This window comes from Buteo buteo, chromosome 12 (assembly GCF_964188355.1).
Source record: "Buteo buteo chromosome 12, bButBut1.hap1.1, whole genome shotgun sequence".
In the NCBI taxonomy this organism is placed as follows: domain Eukaryota; kingdom Metazoa; phylum Chordata; class Aves; order Accipitriformes; family Accipitridae; genus Buteo; species Buteo buteo.
Genome location: NC_134182.1, coordinates 1296661 through 1317346, shown reverse-complemented (window position 1 = coordinate 1317346; position 20686 = coordinate 1296661). Strand labels below are relative to the sequence as shown.

The 20686-nt window shown below is 46.6% G+C and overlaps 1 protein-coding gene across 1 annotated transcript; it reads left to right on the top strand.

The window, feature by feature from the left end:
* The first annotated feature begins 1992 nt into the window (after positions 1-1992).
* Positions 1993-19703, top strand: SLC22A7 (solute carrier family 22 member 7). Its single transcript, XM_075041998.1, has 10 exons — positions 1993-2391; positions 4307-4410; positions 8427-8581; positions 10001-10169; positions 13196-13313; positions 16806-16915; positions 17002-17216; positions 17693-17801; positions 19247-19453; positions 19640-19703. Exons 1-10 carry the CDS (start codon positions 2014-2016, stop codon positions 19701-19703), a joined length of 1629 nt encoding a protein of 542 aa, XP_074898099.1. The 5' UTR covers positions 1993-2013.
* Positions 19704-20686: the final 983 nt, after the last annotated feature.

Below are 20686 nucleotides of genomic sequence, written 5' to 3'. Positions count from 1 at the left end.
ATGGCTAAACTAGAGCTGCTTTAAGGCAGAGCATGTCCCAGGACAACAACTCGGAGAAAGGTTCGGGACGACACGTCAGCATCCACGAACTCTCAAGACTGCAGGGCTGGTGGAGGAGGGAGGACACAGCCCGTGAGGAGAGAGGTACAGAGTGTGAAGATACAGCAGGAGATAACCTAGAGCAAGCTGTCAGTAACTGTGCTGCTTCACGTGCACCCTGCAAAGGGGCTGTAGCCTTTGGACGGGCAACGGGGTGCTGCCCCTGCTTGCTGAAGATGCTCCCTGAATCTTTTGGGACATGACCGTCTGGGATGTGTTATCCCCAGGGGCTGCTCCATGGGTCCAGCCTGTCCGGAGCGCTCGCTGCAAGGGAAGCATGCCCATGGTTTGTATGTAGACATGGCGAGGTTGTTAATGGACTTGCAGGAAAGGGTCCTGCAGGCTCTCCAGACAAAGTCAGGGTAGAGCCCCTTCTCCCACTGCTTCCAGTTTAACTGCCCTAATCTCATCCCTTTTCCTAAGCTTGTTCAGTTGTGGGGCCGGGAATTGTGTCTATCTTGTCTTGAAGCGCCAGTCATCCTCCAGCCAGGTCTCTGCCAGCTGTGGAGAAGGTTGTACACTTCCTGGCAATTTTGGCAGGCCTGGGGTACGTGGAGCTGCCACTTCTGGATTTTTTTTTTGTTCCTAGGTCATTGACTAGGGACTCTTCTTTGAACCATGTTGGTTGTGTGAACCAAGCTGTGCCAGCTCTGATGCCACATCTCCCCAGTTGCTGCATTTTCCAGGCATTGTTTCTGTAACTCTTCCAAAAAATTCAGCAATTTTTCTGCTCCATGCCACCCTGGGGCAAAAGCTTTTGCCCAGCAGCTGTGTGATATACAACTGTGTGTTACACACCTTTGATGACCAGCCACCTTTCAGCCTCTCCGATGCACCATCCATTCTTGTTCTGCAGTGGCTCCGGCTGAACAAAGAGCTCATTTTCTTGGTTAAGAGCACAAGAAGAGTGGAAATTCACATTAAAGACCCACCTCTTCCAGGAAACCGCTCCCTGAAGCAGGCAGTGGAAGAACCATGATGCAAGAACCCCGTGCGGTGGTGGCAGCAGTACCGATGGCCCTGTCAGGGGCTGCACACTCACTCCTTCGGCCGTTGCATCGGTCCCCAGAGCAAACCGGCACGTGGCTGGGACCTTGCAGGAGTAAGTTGTGGTCCCTAACGAGGCAGGACCAGCCTCTCTGCGTGCCAGCACTGCAGCTCTCATCACTGCCTTGTACGTGGCCTGGGAAAGCACTCTCCCAAAGTGGAGAAAGGGACTTTGTGGGGAAACACTTTCACTTTTTCCACCCTTTGGAGGACACTGGTGAGCAGGTCGCCCTCGCCCACAGCTCACCTTTTCTCCCCAGGGTGCTCCCCTCCCTGTTTGCATCCATCCAGAGACTCAATCCCTTCTGGGCACCCTCTCACTCTTTCCATACTCCCTGCTCCCAGGTCATGACTTGACACAAACCATATTAAAAAAAACCACTTAGCTGATGCTTTGGTGCCCCTGGGCATCCCTACACAGTGGGTCAACCCTGCTCTCCCCATGGTCCAGCTGGGCTGGCTGGTGATCACCTCACACTAGACAGAGTTTGTTGCAGCACCCGAGATGCTGCGTGGTATCCCCCACCTAGAAACAACACTGTTTTCACAGCACTTCTCCCACAGCCTCCTTTCCTAATGTGGATCACCCTCTCATATACCACAACAGGAGAAAAGAGAAGGCGCTTTGCGCTGGGTCCACTTGAAAGGGATGTCGTGCGCACCCAGGATAATTTCTTTGGCTCTACCCCAAATGGAGAGTTTCATCGTGACTTTTGACAACCTTTCAGCAAGGGCTCAAAGTCCAATGAAGTGGCTATATGAAAAGCCATGGGAAGTTGAGCTCCAAGGACAGAGACCGCTTTTCAAGCTCATGTTGCTGCTCCTTAGTACACAGCTGCTCTGAATAAGCAAACTCCACAAAAAAAAATGAAATTTGAGGATCTCTTGCTGGAAATCGATGGCTTTGGCAAATTCCAGATTTTGATTCTGTTTATCCTCTGCCTTCCACGAATGAACCTTCCCATGCATTTCCTGCTGCACAATTTTCTTGCTGCTACCCCCTCTCATCACTGTGCAATTCCACACCAAGAGGCATTTGTGAACCTCACCACGGAGGAAGTTCTGCTCATCAGCATCCCCCGGGAGCCCGATGGCACTTTCAAGTCCTGCGAGATGTTCTCGCAGCCTCAGTTTCACCTGCTGCTCAATTCCTCTCTGCAACCAGAAAACAACTCCATCATCCAGGAGTGCCAGCACGGATGGGTCTATGACCACTCGCAGTTCACCTCCACCGTCTCCACGCAGGTAACGCCTGGCCTGTGACCTAGCCGAAATGAAATTAGCTCAGTGGCTTGAGGAGCAGATGGAGAGGTGTTTGCCCGCTGCACAGAATCAGAGGGGAATCTTTGCATTGTAACCAGTGGAAATGACTTGTTTAGAGAAGATTTCCTGTGATGGGGAAGCCCTCTGAAGCTTAGAGTTAGAAGCCAACATTTTTATTATTATTATTATTGTTATTATTATTGTTATCATCATCATCATCATCTTGCTTAGACTGATAGTTAGAAGCCAACATTTCTCGTTATAAGCATCTTAATTTCTCCAGGTGACTGAGAGATTGGCAGGGGGCTGGGGGGGTGGAGGGGAAAGACACACATAGAGGATTTTCTCTGCTTGGGCCACATGGCATTCGCACAGGACTGCACCCTGTCAGGTTTTCATATGAGCCCAGGACTTGCTTTCCTGATTTTCCAAACACTTTGTAACTTCTATTCCCTTGCCCACCCTCTCTCACTGATCTCTGGCTTCCTCCTCTTCTCCCCAAGATCGTGCTGCCTCTCTTCTCTACCACCAGTGTCTCTTGCTGTCAAGCCAAATGTTCTCTCCAAGGGTCTCCCGCTGAGATGCCGCATGCTGGCCAGCCAGAACCTTGAGCCTGCCCAAGGTCCCTGCCCATCAAACATTAACCACCTGCCTTCTGAAACACTTTGCCAGGACCAGAAGTGACACCTCTGAGTGTTAATGCTTTACCTCCCTTGAAAAGCAGCCCAAATCACAGGAGGTCTTAGGGAACGGGACAATTTGGTCAGATGAAAGGAGCACAGTTGGGTTGGAAATGATAGTGCTGACGGTCTCAGTGAGAGCAGGACTAAGTCTTAACCTAGAGCTGGCGCCTCCTCCCCACCACCCAACCACCCCTGCTTTTGGCAGGCACGGAGGTGAGGGCCAGATGTGCCCAGGCTTGGACCTTATTTTTGCACTGTTTTGGGGAGAAAGGTGTAAAGCACCCTTGGAGGAAAAAACAGGGGAGGTACCCTGCAGCGCGGATGCTGAGCATGGAGCCTCGTGACGCTGCACCCACGGGTGCAGTGGCCTCAGGACACGGTGAAGGGGCCAGGGCTTTCTCTGGGCTCTTTTTCTCTTGCAGCAAGAAAGGTTGCTGAAGGTCTGGCTGGCCTTGTCAGAGAGACCGCGAGGCTGGGTTGATGATTAAATCAAGTTTTGCCAAGTTTGCACATATAGAAAATTAACTCTGCAGCTCGGCCGCAGCATTCTGTAATGATTAGCGACGTTTGCACCTCCAAGAAACTAAAATGATGCTCATTAACTTAATTAGGAACAATGTCTAGACCAACTTCTCTGTAAGAAATCAGTAAGTTAGCATCCAGAGCCAAGTATTTGGTCTGACTCCCCCTCTGCCCTCCTTCCTCCCTGCATCGACAACTTCAAAGGAATCTGGTCAGGGCAAGAGTATCCGGATATCAAGACGACATTCCCTAATGAAGGCTGAGGCACGTCTTACAGCTCGCCGCAGTGTGGCATCCTGCAAATGCCCATCTTAGCAGGGTAGACCCAGGAGCATGGCAGAGGGAGCTGGGAGAGACGTATATGCGGGCAGGTTGAAAGCAGCTACCGCAGGGGTCAGGAAAAGAAAAGGGGGAATTCTCCATGATAAGCGGTACCCAGGAAAACTTTCTGATGCCCAACAAGCATCCACAGAGACGCTGTCACAGTGGGGATAGATAACTGGGAGGCCTCGTGAGTTTTGTGAGATGCAACTTTCTATTTTTCAGGACTCTGGCACTGTCCTATGTGCAGGGTTCTAGCCCTCAATCAGATTCGGCCAATATAAATTGCAAGGCACGATAGCTGACCAACGGAGGGAAGGGGTGTGAAAAGGCAACTGGGCACTAAGTGTCATTTTGGCCTTGTGTTTCAGTGGGACCTCGTATGCGAGCAGCGCGGACTGAACCAGGCGACTGCAACCTTCTTCTTCATCGGCGTTACGATGGGGGCCGTGGTATTCGGATACCTTTCAGACAGGTTTGACCCTTTTCAAGCTGTTCCTCCAGGGCTTCAGGTTCATGATGAGAACTTCGCAAACCTGTGACCTGCAAAAGGCAATCAGAGGGGCAGAGAAAGGAGAAAACACAATCGTAAAGGGAGAATCCCGCCTCTCACATGAAAATTGGGTTAAAGTCATACGGGGAAGCAATGCAGGGGCTAAATGCTCCATGGATCGGCCAGTTAGCAGCCCACCAAAGCAGCAGCTCTGGCCTTGGTTAGCAGTAAGATGCACTGCAGCAATGACCACAATGCTGTGGTCAGTATTGCTGCAGGAACAGTAAAACCTGAAAAAAAATCCACTGTCCGTGAAACCAATTTCAGAAAAGACAACTGCCTCAAAAAGGAGAAAGGTGGCTAAAACAAAACCAAAACAAGAGTTAACTCCTTGCAAGTTACATGGAAATTGGCTAAGGACACCCAAGTGAAGGGCTCAGAGCAAATGCGTGCTACAGCTGGAAAAAAAAGAGTTTGGGGAAAGCAAGACCTGACTGTCATTACTAGAGAAGCAGAGTAAAGGAGGTTATTAGAAGCAGGGAGGCATTCCTCAAGGAAGAGCTGAGGCAACGAGGAAAACAGGAGCAAATCTGCTCTCTGTGGTTAAATGTTAGAATGTGATCATGTAAACCTGAAAAAAATCTGAGTAATAACCTAGAAAGGGCATCAATTAAGAAATTAAATATTTTTGCAAGCAGCAGAGAATACGCAGTGCAGGCATGTAATCAGGATGTGCTTTTCACTGTATGCCATTCATTATTTAATAACTGGGTTTCCTGCGCAGGAAACTGCTTCCTGATTTCCTTCCTCCGGGAGCAAAAACCCTTTAGGGTACAACAGGCTACAAAATCACTGCATGGCAGAGGGGAACCAGCTTCACAGTATGAAGCACTCAGAGACTTTGCGCTGCTGATGGGAATTTTTGCATCTATATCTTTTTTATATCAGTATACTTTTACAAGGACCCAAGACATCTGGCTGATCTTCAAACTGTGTGTCTTGGCTTTGTATCTAAAATGCTTTTATAGCACAGTTGGAGGGAAAGAAATTCAGAAGCAAGAAAAGGAGCAGGACAAAATAAGGCAGAAGAGAAGGTCTCTGCTAGAGCAAAATGAAGAATAATTTGGTTTTCAAATGGACTGTGAGGGGGAAGAGCCAGTAGAAGATAGAGGCGTAAAAGGAGCATCTGGAAATAAAAAGGCTGTAGTGTGAGACAGAAATGAGTTTGTGTTCACAGCAGGAGAATGTGTAGGGGCAGGTGTTGGAGCTGGAGCTTTGAAATAAGCTGATAGAAGGCGGCATAGAGAAATACAGCAGGTGAATGCCAGTAAAATGCCAGGAGCAGGGAGTGGCCATCCCAGGGCCCCATAGGAAATCTGGGATGAAAAAAGCTGGAACACTGTTGGCATTGTGTGACCTCCACAGCAGAGGGCTGGGAAAGTATCATGTATCAAACCAGTTTTAAACTGGTTTCCAAAACAGATCTCGGGAACTACGTTCCAGGCAGCCTGACATCTATCTGTACCAGGCAAATTAATACAAACTCTTCTGAAAGATTGAATCAGCGGCTACATGGGTAGATATGACACACTAGTGAAGAATCAGCAGGGTTTTTGCAAAAGATCCATGCCTTACAAACATACTGGATTTCTTTGAATGCACTAACAGGCATGTGAACAGAGGAGATACCATCTACACAGATTTCAAGAAGTTTCCTTACCAAAGGCTCCTAAAGAAACTGAGCTGCCCTAGGATAAGGTCTCTGTGTGACTAAATAATTGATTAAAAGCCAGGAAGGAGAGAGGCAATGTAAGTGTTCAGTCGAGACAGTGGAGGGAGACCTGTGGGCACCTCTGCTTGGATTTGTGTGCTTTTCAGCACATTTATAAATTACTGGAAAAGGAGCGAATGGGGAGGTGCTGCTGAGTGGCCGGGTTGGTAGAGATGAGATCTGAGTGTGGAGAATTACAGAAGGCACTTAAAGAGCTCTGTGACTGGATGGGAGCGTCAGATGGTCGCAGTAAATTTGGCAGATCTGTTAAACCTCAGGTGTCATGCCCCAAATCTCTCCTAAGACCCCTTAAAAGCTGACGGCCCATTAGCAGCCTTCCTTTTCTCTAACAGAGAAGAGGTCCCACTTCTTTGTGCTAATAGGAATGCAGAGATTTCACCTCTAGTGCTCCAGGGTGAAAACCATCTGGTCCTGGCATTTTGCTACAGTTCAGGTTCAGTTTGTTCTAAGCCTCTACAGACGTTTGGATTTGAAAACAACTCTACTGACACATTGTACCCTGTTAAACCCTCCAACAACCTTCACAGTGAATATATAAATGCAAATATATATATATATATATATATATAGTTTCTGTTGTCTGCTCTTTTCCAAACACTCCTTTTGTACCTTGTCTTTGTACTGAATTGGCTGTATGATGCTTTGGCAGACTTCCAGATTGGGATATTTATGAAAAGGGATTTTTTATTAATTTTTAGGCTTGTGCAGTTTCCTCCTTTTATTATATTTTCTACATTTAACCTTTCAGAGGTTGTGCTTTCCTGCCTCTCCCTTTGAAGACAATTTGAACAGCATTATTTCTAGCAGCCTCCCTGTAGCCTGCAGTTCACTCCTGCCAGCTCGCCTCTGGTTTCCCTAGCAGGTGGCATGCATTTGCTGAGAGAGCCTAGTAATGGGTCCATAAATAGCTGCCTTACGCCCTGCAGGGAATCTTATGGTTTTATATCCTTCTTCGTGTATTTTCAAGAAAAATCTTCACTTGAAATATGAATCTTCTTTCTTAGACAGTTACCCTATTGGAAACAGAATCCAGCTCTGGTGTGTTTCTGGGTGTTTGCTGATCCAACCCAGGGGCATTATGATGACTTTTGCAAAGTGTCTCTGCTTAAATTTCAAAGCAGATCCAGCAAACTGCCTGGGCCCAAGCCACAAGTTGTTTTTTCTCCGGTAGATTCATTAACTAGCTGCTGCATGAAGTCATTTATGATCATTTTTAGGAATGTTACTGCAGCATTATGTCCCAGCACATCACTTTTTCCCCTGGAGCAATCATTCTTGCCACCGTCCTTCTCAGGTGACCACTAAGAGAGCCCTAATGCCAGAATCAGAGCAGGATTTCAGTCTCCATAGACTGAACATTACCTGTTGACAGGGTTAATTCACTACTCCGGTTTGAACCTAAGCTTTCGTCACATGCAGTGCTGATGTTCATCGGAAGACTGATGCCTTGTGCTCCATTTTGATTTTTAGATTTTCATAGGTTGTGTAGAAATGCATATATTCCTATTTCTCTCTCTCTCTCTGTGTACATACATGTGCATTTGATGTTCTGTATTTCTCCATGCTGTCCACACAGGACTCTGCACCAGGGGTAAGATGGTCCTACAGCTTCCAACCCCCTTGGTGAACAACTCCTAGCAGATTCCTCATAGACCCCTTAGGACATCAGGGCTATTTGCACATGTGGGCTGACAATTGGATTCTTTTTATTTTCCTTTGGGATCTTTGTTTTCCTTCCAAGGATCTTGGTGAAAGTGTCATGGTTCTCTCTCCTCCTCGAGAGCGGTGGCAGTGGCTGGTCCTGAGTGAACCACGGGAGGAGGACAATGCTGAGCCAGGCATGGGGACAGCCATCGGAGGGAGCAGGGTGTGCCAGCACCGCGGGGTTTCAAGCTGAAATCACTGCTTTGATGATGGCATTGACCAGGGGAACGAGATATATAGTTTTGATCGGTGCTGCTCTTTCCATTGGAGAGCCTCGTGCCCAATGCTCGCGGGGCAGGCTGGCCCTCTGAATGGGACCGCACCACTGTGGCACCGGCTATACGCAGAGCTGTTTCCTCCTCTCCGGGGTGTTGCATCTCAGGCTTTTTGCAGGGCAGGCAATATTTTCATTTTTCTTCTTGAGTCTCTGCTTTGCCCCATTTCAAACCCTGCTCCTGGGACAGGTTTCCAGCCGCTGTAACCCAGCCTGTGCTCGTGACAGGTTCGGACGGAAAGCCATGCTCCTGCTGGCGCTTGTGTGCGCCGTCATATTCGGGATGCTGAGTGCCGCCTCCGTCTCCTACAGCATGCTGGCCATCACGCGGACCCTCACCGGGGTGGCCCTGAGTGGCGTCTCCCTCATTGTATTGCCTTTGGGTAAGTACGTGGGGGTTTGTGGGTGCCCGGTTGTACACGGGGACTTCTGACAGGCAGCGGGTAGGTAGGGACTGGTCTACCAGACAGGACAGAGCTAGTAGGAACAGGAGTTTGGGAATTGCTATGCGTGCAATTTCACTACAGGCAGCCAAAAGAACATCCTGCTTGGGAGGATCCAACGATTACAATTTTCTGTTAGTCTAATTAATGCTTTAACAGTCTACTCAAAATATAACAACCACTTATTAGTACTTCTGTTGCAACATTAACGCTTGCAATCCATGCTACCCAATTCCTCTTAAGGATCATCATTAGTACAATAAAAACCATAAAGTATCTGCCCCTTTTCTCTGATACTGAGTTCTCACCCTTCAAACACGCTGCTAAGACAATTCATCAGCGTTGCCATGTCCTCAGCAGGAGGAGGACAGTCTGTCATTCATGGGGTATTTCTATCTCCCCAGTCTTGAATTTGCTCAGTTTTCATACATTCCCAATCTGTATTTTTAGAAAGAGTAGGGGGAAAGAACCACACAAAAAACTGATCATACAGAGCTAGGCAAAACTGAAGCTGAAGAATTTAGGTAATTATATAATAAAAACAAGCTCCAAACTTCAGGGTACCCAACAGAGCACTGGATTATTTTGTAGATACAGTGCATATGTACTAGGCAAGACTCATTGTACTGAAGGACAAGTTACAGGTGCAGCAAAAATTTCCAGGATTTTTGCAGATATATCCAAAATCAAGCTAAAATGGCTTCAATACTGGAAAAGTCCACACGAGACCTGACAAATCCCAAAGCCTGCTATAGTTTTTTATTGTTATAAAGATCGATGCCTGAAAGATGAAGTAGGGCTTGGGAGGAACATTTCTGATTGTTAGAGGCTGTAGCAAGATGTCCAGATCTTTGCATGAAAATTGGCTTTTAGTTCACGCACACAAACAAGGAGACCACCATCTGTTCTGGTTTTACCTACTCCAGATAGATTCCACATGAATGACAATTCATCCTAATCTATTTCTTTAATCTGGAATAATGAGTGGGCAGAGAAACAGGAAACTGTGCAGGCAAGATGGTTAGGGAAAAAAAAATTATCTCTTTGATGAAGACGACCATTTGAACGCTATTGAATGGGATAAAAAAAAGTATAACCTAAGGTGTTTTTAGCACTGTTTCTTACTATATGTCCAGTATTTCTTCTTTTAAGGCTTTATTTTAGTTGCTTACAGCTTTGCAAGAGGTTAACCATTGTGGATGAACGTTTTAAATGTGCCAAATATCAGCCAAACAGGGGAACTTTCCTGGAGGACAAGACCAGGGACATTACCTCACTTTGCCCTTGTTAAAAAGCCCTGCAGACCCCTTCCCAGAGAAGTCCTGTGCATCCCACCTGAACGTTGCCTCCCTCTTGCAGGGATGGAGTGGGTGGACGTAGAGCACCGCACCTTCTCCGGGATCCTGACTAGCATGTTCTGGAGCATCGGGAACATGCTGCTGGCCGCGATAGCGTACTTGGTGCGGGAATGGCGCTGGTTATTAGTGGCCGTAACGGGACCGTGTCTTCTGAGCATCGTCTGCCTGTGGTGAGTGCAGCGACCTACAGCCGGACGGCTGGTGGGGATGGGAGCGGGCTGTGATTTGCCTCCCCTGCCCAGTGAGTGGGGCAAAAGCTGCAACGCTGATCCTAGGATTGGCTCCAGCGACCCAAAGAGGAGCGGGACTTGTCTGTGTCTTGCACTCGGATTGCCCAGGGGTGGCAGCTCCAACGAGCCAAGCACCATGGCTTTGGGGACAAGGAGGAGGCAGGACTGGGGCCGAGGCCAGGCATTTGGGGGACAGGTTGCAGCAAAAAGGAGCAGAATTTGGTGCTGCAAGCGCTGTCAGACGTGGCTCGGAGCAAGAAAAGAGATCCGAATAAAGGGAGGCAGGACCAGACCAGGTCCCTGCCTTTAATCCCCGGTAGGCTCAAGGTAAATAATTTATCCATCCTCTGTCCCCACCTCATTGGGGAGGATACCTTTGGTACCAATTTTTCCATATGAGGCAATGACATCTGCAGGCTAGGTCAGGTGCATTTATCTCTGCACTTCCCATGGCCTTTCTCAGCTGTGTAACCATCCTGATGGGTCACAGACATCCACTTTATGGGCTATTTCCCTCCTGTAGCATTACTTAAGAAATGCCTGACATGTCCTTAGCCTTAAAATGGGAGGTGGTTTATTTAATCAAAGAGACTAGTTTTCTTTTTTCTTTTTTTCATGTAGTAACACAGACTAGAATACAGGGTCGATTCACTGATACTGTGACTGTAATGTGAAGTGTATTGGATCAACTTATTCAATGATCCAAAACAGTCCTTTGAATAAACAGCTCCATTTCCTGGCTGGACAAAAGTCCCATGTTAAATTAAGCAATCAGGTATTCCCACAACTGCCCCACTGAAAACATTCAGAAATGGGGGCCTGGGTCTCCTCCACCTTAAGGTGGTTGTTTAGTTCCTCTTGGACGTCGGTGTGGTGCTGGACCACACTGCAGAAATCACAGACGTGTCTCTAAGGGTGACGGGGAGCTGTAGCTGGAAATGATGCAGAATAAGCTCTGATTGTTAGACACGTGGGCCCCAAAATTATTAGCAGAAAAAGTGATATCCAAATGCTAAAGTGCCTTTCAGAGGCCAACAAAGAGGCTTCTAGAGACTATGGTTTGCTTGCTTACTATGTCTGTCCATCAGCATGAAACAGTAGATTAAATAGCTGCACAGATCTAGCACAAAAATCTCAAATAATACTTATGAAAAATGGGATATGAACGGATGCTGTTGTTAATCAATGGCTCAAAAAAGATGTCTTGTTTCGCTGGTGATGAGGGGTTTCTGGCAAAGAGTAACATCTGATATTTCTCTGATCAAGTCCAACATAACTAAAATATGTGTTCTGCTGACTTTTTTAGTTTGAGTTGTTTTGCTCTTGTTTTAGGACAACCAGCCATAAAAAATTGAGTCCTGGGAAGTGCTGAAATTCACAGGTACATTTGGCCCCACCCTTTCCAGGATAGCTGATTTTTTTTCTCTTATGTTAATGCCTTTAATGGAGATTGGTTCTCCAACAAATTATACTGTAGTCTGATCAAACTTGAAGCACCCAAGAGGTCAGTGATTGTTGGATAATTAAAAGTCCCTGAAGCATGGAATCAAAATCTAATTTAGCACGCTCTGTAGATATCGTTGACGCAATGTCAGAACTCAGTTGAGACATTAGACAACCAAAAGACAAAATACTATACTCTGGAGATGGTGGCAATGAGTGCAAAATGCTATCTTTCATTCTTTTTATTTCCCAAGGTGCATTGGGTTATAAGCTTATGGGAAGCAGTTGAAAATTTTCCAGAAGACCAGTTTCTGCAAATGTTTTTGCTCTACACATCCTTTCCGGCTATTGCTTGAATAGTGACAGCAGTTGTTCATTAGTTTTATTGTAACCTGATTTAGGGCACAGTAATCACCAACAGCTCACAGTGGTCTGGTCTTGGGCCACTCCAGTGGGAGACTCCAATGAGAGATTTTGACAACTGTGTGACCTCACTAGACCTCATACCCACACACTTCTTCAAGGCTGTAAGTCCTCCCACTGACTGCACAGGATGCTCAGCTGAAAGTCTCCATGAGAACGGCAGATTCTGTTTTCTCCTTCTCTCAGGGGACAGATTTGGGTAGCGGGAGGTAGGTGTTGGCTGCTCTAGCAGGAGGTAGCCTCTCTGGGGTACTTCCAAACGTCTTCTGGACCCTGACTGCTATGCAAACCCAAAAAACACCACGTACCCTCTAGGCCAGATGGGCTGCACTGTGGCCTGGGAAGCTCCGTGTCAAACAGGGCCATGTGGCCACCAATTGCAACCAGATGCAAGATTAGAAATAAGTCCAAGGATAGGGAGCTGCAGATGCTAGTTTATGACAAGTGCTGGATCTTTTGCTGGAACAGACAGAAAAATAAGAGTCACAGGACTCCCACCCTACACGGGTCTGCTAAGCAGAACTCTGAGTTGCTAATTAGCTCTGCAGCAGTACAGCACCCCTTGTCGCTCAATGACTAGCATGGATACTTCACTGGGGGCCGCAGCCGCAATGATTTAGACCCCAGTTGACTGTCTTGTGCAGAAGGCTTTGATTACTGTGAAAAACAAACAAGTTTAGCTATTAATTAAGTATAGAGCTCACTAAATCCACATAGTCATTTTTAAAACCTACAATTTCAAGGTTTAAAGAGTCCCCAAAAGCATGAATCTGTAAATATAAACTCTCTGGGGCCAACTTTAAATGATAAGAGTTTGAAACTTCAACCAGCTCAGAAAAATTCAAGCTTTGATCAAAGATCACATGATAAAAATTTGGGCTAGACATATTTCATTTAGCAGACTGTATCCTTTCAGGGTAGAACACCATGTACGTGTTACAAGGGTGTCCCGTTACTCTTATTCTTATGCACCACAGTTGCCATTTTTAGCTGAGGTTGAAGTCTCATACAGAAGACCCCCTCTTTTTGGCCAGGGCCATGAATGTGGGGTGGAAAACAAGGAGTGCCAACAGGAACTCTGTCTTCTCTCCTCGCTCCAGGTGGGTCCCAGAGTCTGCCCGGTGGCTCATAGCCAACGGCAAAGTGAAACGAGCTCACAGGCATCTGCTTAGATGTGCAAGAATGAACGGAAGGAAAGACTTTGCTGTCTCACCAGAGGTGAGAAACTGAAGATCTAGACACATGTTCTTCCTCTCCCATTTCCTCTCTCTCTGTTTTACTGCTGTTTGATACCTGAAGCAATGCTCAGCCTGCAGTGTGATCTGTGGTCCACAGGGTGCCATGCTCCATTTTACTCTAGAAAGCAGCTACACCCACGTCTAAAGATAAAGCAGCAGCTCAGCTCCCATAGGGCCAGAAATCCCCTTTATTAGGTGGAGTGTCTTTCCATTCATTATTGCCATGACAAGAAGCCTCAATGCACTGGACTAAATAGGCAGCGAGAGAGAAGCACAGCCTGAAAAAGTGAGGCAGAGGCATCACTCCCATAGCAGGGAGGTGAGTGTGCAGGTGCACGAGCAATTTGTGCGGCTCGGTGTTTGCCTTCTTGGTTGCCATAGCGGTTGCCAAGTGTTGGTACAGTGGTAGCAGAAAGCAAACGCACATTAATAGCGTGTAGTTAGCATATTTTCTCTCATATTGCATTTGAGATACTGCATGTAGTGTTATCCAAAAATGCAAAAGCTAGCCCACCTTGGGCTGTGTTTGGTGTTCGTGTGAAACTGGAATATTGTCAGCCAGAGTGCCCCAGTGGTGAATGTGGGTGTAAAGAACATTCGGCATAATCAACATTTTCCCCTGGCTAAAGCTCTGCACTCAAGTCAGTCATGGCTCTGCCAGCAGTTTTAAAGGAACGTGGCAAGAGTGAGGCTTTGGGCAAAGTAAGCATGTACCCACTGGTTTGAATCCATTTTTGCTTGACCCCAGAGGTGTAAAGGATGGAGCGAAGATGCTTTCTTATCCCGGCCAGCACAAGCAATTTCTTAATATCTGTTGAAGAGGTAATTAGCCCTTTTGATTTACAACAGAAAAGTGGTGTTTAATCATGTGAGGAATGATGAGTTTACAGTTTGTGGCAGACAGGAGTTGAGTGTGACCCTTCCTTGCCTTTAATCAAGCCAGTAGGTCTGACTAAATATGTAAAAATAACAAGTTATAACCTTTTTTCATTCAGCCTTGGCTGATGACTGTATTTCAGAGCGCAGTGCTTCATGAGGAAGGGCATGGGGCTTGCACCCTCATTCTTAGGGTTAGGAAATGTAGCTGGGGCTTCCCCACTATCACAGCCTTGTACCAAGTCACACCATACTGTGACCACTGAACCACGATCGAGAAAGACTTGCAGCTGTGACTCCTTGCTGGATTCATGAGGTTTATAAGGACATACTTGGGGTTTTTTGTCCATATCCAAACATGGACTTAGCTGATTCAAGTTTGCTTAATTGACCTGACCAGGCATCAGTGCGTTTTGATGACTTATTCAGGTAACAACTGATTTTCCTTAGTTCAGAAGACTTTGAGTTTGAAAGACGTATAATCTCTGGATAATTGCACAGCACGTTACTGACATAAGCTCAGGTTTAATAGCATTGTTTTAGAGAACTGATGAAGGAATTTCTCAGTGTGAAATTCTTTTTTCAGTATGAAAAGCTTTGTCACTCATCCAAAAACTGCAAAGAATAGTGTGCAATTAGAAATAAAATCTTAGCTCTTCCCTAGTGAAACATGCTGTTACTTAGAGCTGTCCTCTCCCCTTTCCTAACGTTTTCTTTCATTTTGTACAATTCTTTTAACCAGAGAGGTCTTTGGGCTGGGATTTCTCTTTTATTAGATATTTCCACAAGTCCCCAGATCCCGTAACTGTTCAGCACTGTCTTAATTGCAGGTGATGCAGTAGGCCTGCAGATTCCCTCACCCTCCTCGTTCCCCAGCCATCACTGACTGATGTGCATTTTAAGTTTCCTGGGGTTCTCGCTGTTCTGGCTCTCCCAGTTGTCCTTCCACATCCCAAGAAATCTGGCTAACAATACATACTAGAAGATGTTTTCCATGTTAATGTCTTTTGTTCCCCATTTTAATAGCAAATCATGCATATTAAAGAGAGGACAGACTGCCATCAGGGTAACTTGAATCTCATATTGAAATTCCCAGCATTGCAGAAGTAGTCTGTTATCAGTGCTATGATTCATCTTATGCATTTGGATGAAAAGACTTATTATTTGTCTGTGAAAAAAGGTTAAAAAAAAAAAAAAGTAAAAGTTTAAAAAAAATATAACTTACTTGCCATACTGCAGCATTAACAAAAGTTACCAGATCCAGAGATGAGTATACAGAAATAAAAGGAAAAACGTGGGTTCGACAAACCACTAGATAATGTGGGAAAAGATCATCAAGATGCTAAACAGACAGCCCAGACACCACATCTGTTTCAGAAAGTCCCTGAACGGCTGGAGGTGGTGCCATTTCTAGGGGAGTATCCCTACATACTTGCCCAGCTCTTCCGCAGGCTCCACTGCAGGATGCTGTTGGAGACAAAGCACTGGAGAAGATGATCCTCTGGTCCAAGATGCTGCAGGACCTCTTCATCCATCTAAGTTGTAGGTTCCCTATGCAGCTCAGTGGCTGGGATTAAGCGTTTATGCAAAAGCTTTGGCCAAGGCTTTGCTTTCTCTGAAGAGGATATTGATTTGAGAACACATGTAACTAGTTAAACAGACTCTCTCCTCAAGGTTTCCTGTGATTCATAACCTAATCAGTTGTAACTGTCCTGCATTTGCTGATGATTTTTGGACATGATGAAGCAAAGCTGTCCTGAGAGGAATTCATCTCTCCCAACATTAGGGGTTCACATCATCACTGTCTGCAGTCTCCTTTACAGTCTGCAATCCAACGAATAGCCGATGGAGGCTAGCACATGGTCCTTTTGACCAAATGCTGTTGTTTGCTCTAGAATAAAATGACTCCATCCCTTCCCCTGGAGATCTCCATTACCTACACAGTAAGCCTACGGCAACTAGCTTAGGTATAGCTGCCTGCATTACAAACCTGTAGTTGTGTGGATCTCTTGCATCTCAGCCAGTGAGTAGAACTTACCAACTCTCCTGGTACTTACCCCTAATTCAGTTGCTAAAAGATTTTGTGAATAAGCCCTCCCTTCTTCCTTATGTGCAGGGCTCACTTCTCAGTGCCTGACTTTGTATTTATATAGAGTATAAATAATCACGCCTTATATAAATGCACTCATGAGAATAAAGCACACAGCTCACTGTTAGCTCCTGCCTGAGACCTGACACAATGGCAGGCAACCATATGGGGAAGATGCTGGAAGTGGCCAGCGCTGACTTTACTAGCACCATGATGATCTGCCATTTTTCTGCAACCCTTTTGGCCACATTGGGTATGTAGGTACAAGGGGACAAGGGGCCATGGGAGAAAAAAAAGGTCTAAAATGCTAGGCAGTCTATAAAGTTGTAGGAAGACATGCCTCCGATAATGTATGGCCAGAGAAATGTTCTGCAATGGGAACGTATGGAAAATGCAAGATGGAGATGGAGCTGGGAAGGACACAGGCCCCAGCCTGTCTAGGGTTTCATGTCTGGATCCTAAATGTGTACAGCAGCTGAGCTATTTCCTTCTTTCCACCTCTCCCAGGACCTCAGAAGGATGACAACAGACAAAAAGCCGGGAGAGAATTACACTTACATCACCTTGTTCAGGACACCAGTCCTGCGGAAGATCTCTCTGTGTTCTGGGACTCTGTGGTAAGCAGTGTCACTTTGCACAGGGGATTTGTCCTGCATTTCCCAGCTGGATTTCCCTAACCCCCATCTCCACACACTCCTTGCAGGTTTGGTGTTGCCTTCTCTTATTACGGCATGAGCATGAACCTAACTGGCTTTGGGCTCAACATGTATCTCTCCCAGTTTGTCTTTGGCTTCATTGAGATTCCAGCCAAGATGATCATGTATGTGCTGGTGAATCGAGTTGGACGACGGCAGAGTCAGGCGTGGGCACTCATCCTGACCGGACTATGCATAGGAGCCAACATCGTCATTCCCAGGCGTAAGATTCTCTTCTGCTATAGGCAGTACTTGCTAGAGGGGAGGTTTCCATTCTGTGCAGTGCTAGAGAAGGAGAAGCGTAGATCTCGCCCACAGGCAATTCTGTGTGGAGATGTCCTCCTCCTAGAAGAGCAACTGTGGGACAAGGTTGCCAATGTGCACTAGCCCTAATATCTGGTAGCAACACGATCTCCAGTCACCGTGAAGTGGCTGGTGAGGGTCCAGTGATGGCGAGGTGAAGTGCCTATCTTTATTATAAACATTGTCCAGTTGGAAATGTTGGAACCTATCCTTTCATCAGTTCAGCTCCCACTTGGGCTAACAGTTACCGAACTTACAGCTCCAGGGCTATGAAGCTCCCTGTTTTGTCTGTAGGAGCATTGAACCTTCTTCCTTCTTGTACCTGAGGCCACAAGAAGCTTCTTCCTAGAGGCTGCTCTTTGCCCATTGTCATAAATGTCTTCTCTTTCCTCCCAGCCTTCACCCCCTTGCGCTCTGCAGTAGCCATTATGGGCAAAGGTTTCTCAGAAGCTGCGTTCACTACCGCCTTCTTGTACACCTGTGAGCTCTACCCCACCGTACTGAGGTAAGAGACGCCGCTCACCCCAGCGCACAACCAGAGCCTCGGTGGGACGTCACCCTCGGGTCTTCCACATCAGCACAGCAGGACGTGCTGTCGGCTAGCCTGCAGGACTGATCCCTTGCCTCGAGAAGGTTGTAGGGATTACACATACTCACAGGAGAGGGGCAGAAAGCTACCCTTTTTTTACCTGGGTTATGTGTGGTTAGGTTATGGTGACAGGAAGATGTATAGAAAGGTGAGGAGTATTCCGTGTGGGAAGATTTTTGAACTCCATAAGGCAACTGTGCTTAGTAAATTCTTAGTTCCCTATGATAATCAGCCAATAACCATTAAAAGACCCCTAGAACAATAATTTGAAATACCAAGTTTTATAAGGGACACCTACTACCACATGTTTGACAGCCTTCTGGACTTCAGATGATATTAAAGCAACAATTAACTAGCCTTTCAGGAGGAAAAAGAGAGCTTATTTGAAATATCCAGGTAATGGTGACATAAAACCAGATTTAGCATCAGCATAGTTTGGGATATAGCTAATACTGGTGGAGGGAATCGTCTCACTGGTTTCTTTGTGAAAGTCTGAAAAAACCCTCATGGATTACAGCAGGCCTCGTGGCTTACTTCACCTCTGTCCGTCCCTACCCAGAGTACCATTCTCTGCCATGTAGTCCTTTAACTTTCACTTTTCAGGTCTGTTGCCTGTGGAGAATGATGCATATTTAAACTGAAGTGGGCATACTGATCTGCTACTTTTCTTCTCAGATTGGTTTTTATTTTTACATGCTCAAAGACATTGACAGATAAAGACAAAAACATTGGTTCCTTCTGCAGTACTTACTCTGCACATGCATACGTAGGTCCTGGGATCCTTGTTGTCAGTGTGAAATGCCACCCATTCCCTGAAAATTAGCAAGTGGAATAGGTCCTAGGTCTTATTTTTGGCATCCTCTCCAAGCTCTCCTGGGCTTATAGCCACAGCAGGACCAAAGGTATCACCGGTATCTCTAGTGCATGCCACCTGCCTAGAAGTACCTGGGAGAATGAGGGACTTGGGTTTGCTCTCAGCGGATCGAAGGACTTACTAGAGGGATGGGTAGAAAATGCACTCAGCGGTTTAGACATTTAAAGCAGAAACAACTTTAGAGCAGGTATTTTTAGCGTGGAACTGCAGCTTCTTTCTCATAATAGACATAAAACTATTTCTCACAGCAGCTACGGTTGCTCTCTGGGAAATATTACCATTGTAGGAAGATACAAAGAAATTTAGAAAAAACAACCTAGAAAAACCCTGGCAGAGGAAAAACCTGGGGGGGAAAAGGCTTCAGCACTTATATAAAAATAGAGGGAAGGGGCAGAGGGTCTGCACTTTTTCCCAAGGTCTGATATGAAAGAAGTACCCATCTCTTTCTCGCGGTGCTCTGCACCACCACGGTGCCCTACGTTTCCAGGCAGAACGGGATGGGGTACAGCTCCTTCATGGCACGCCTCGGCGGGGCTTTGGCCCCACTTGTGTTTCTGCTGGATGAGGTGTGGAGGTCTCTGCCCGAGGTGACGTACTGCGGCGTAGCAGTGTGCTGCGGCTTGGTGGCCTTCCTGCTCCCGGAGACGCTCCACGTGCGTTTGCCTGAGGGCATCGAGGACATCGAGAAGACGCAGTGAGTCAGCTCCATCCTGCCCTCCACATGGAGTCTGCTGAGAGAGGCGGGGGACATCCCTCTCCGCCGCCCGTAATTCCCCATCTGTGGGTGGCAGCGGATGAAGGGACAGCCCGGTGGGGATCGGAGCCGTGGGGCTTCCTGCTCTTCTGTCCATCAGCCCAAGCGTGCCTTCTTTTCTTCCAGAGTGAAAGGGCCGCCACAAATCGGTGCTCCCAAGGGCATGCCGCTACAGTCTCTGCTGAAGTGAGGGTCCCCGCGGGACAGCCACTACGGAGGACTGCAAAACTGAGCCATGCTCCGACCCGTCAATAAAAGAGCCTTTACTGTCCACCTAGTCTCTCTCTGCAGGGAAGTGGGGCTGAGGACATTGGAGGAAGGAGGCGGATCACGAAAACAGCTGGAGGGAGCTACCGCACTCTGTAGCGTGGCCAGGAGCAAGGATGCAGAGGTCTAAGAGGATGTGGAAATAAAAGCACCCCGTGCTAAGCTCTTTCCAGCCTTTGGCCTTGTTGGACTAGCAGCACCTTTCAGATCACTGCACAGCCTTCCAGAAACTACAACGCATCGGTTTACACACCGCAAGGAACGCAATGCAGCAATAAAAAATACTGAGTGTGAATTGTACAAAACCAAATAATCTCAAATAAATCTAACTGGATGGTGGATAAACCATAAACTGTAGCTACAAATGCTTCTTGAATTTGGAAATGGTCTTGACATTTTTCACACTGAGGCTCAAAGCCAGCAAAAAGCACATGCAGGAATCTCACTGAGATGCTGACAAATCACTGACAAATGCTTGCATTTGTCCCACATACACAAAGAAGAATAAAAGCTTTTGCAAATTATTTAAATCTAGTGTGTATGCTGTAAGTAACCTTTAAGCTAAAAAAAAAAAAAACAACCCACCTCACTACAGGAACCTTTGCATGGAATATTGAATAATTCATTATTGGACTTCAGTCTGCTTACTGGTCTAACGCATTCATCTTAAATTTACGGAATGCCTTTGCCTCTTGCACTTACTCCTGCAAACAACAAAGATAAGCTGTCAAATTATCTATAAATTTGGAACCCTGACAAACAGCACTTTCCTAAATTGGGAAGAGGGAATGGCCTCAGCATCTGAGTCCCAGGCGCACCGTGGTTCCCTGGGCTGTGAGGTGTTTTAAGCTAAGGATAACGCAAACTTGAGGATGCATCTGAAAGCGGGTGGAGAGGCCCATCCGA

Bases quoted from the DNA above. Each gene is read 5' to 3' on its own strand.
- SLC22A7 (XM_075041998.1), top strand. From the start codon at position 2,014: ATGAAATTTGAGGATCTCTTGCTGGAAATCGATGGCTTTGGCAAATTC. The intron at 13,314-16,805 runs GTGAGAAACTGA...CACCTCTCCCAG, and splicing joins ACTTTGCTGTCTCACCAGAG to GACCTCAGAAGGATGACAAC. The intron at 17,217-17,692 runs GTAAGATTCTCT...CTTTCCTCCCAG, and splicing joins CAACATCGTCATTCCCAGGC to CCTTCACCCCCTTGCGCTCT.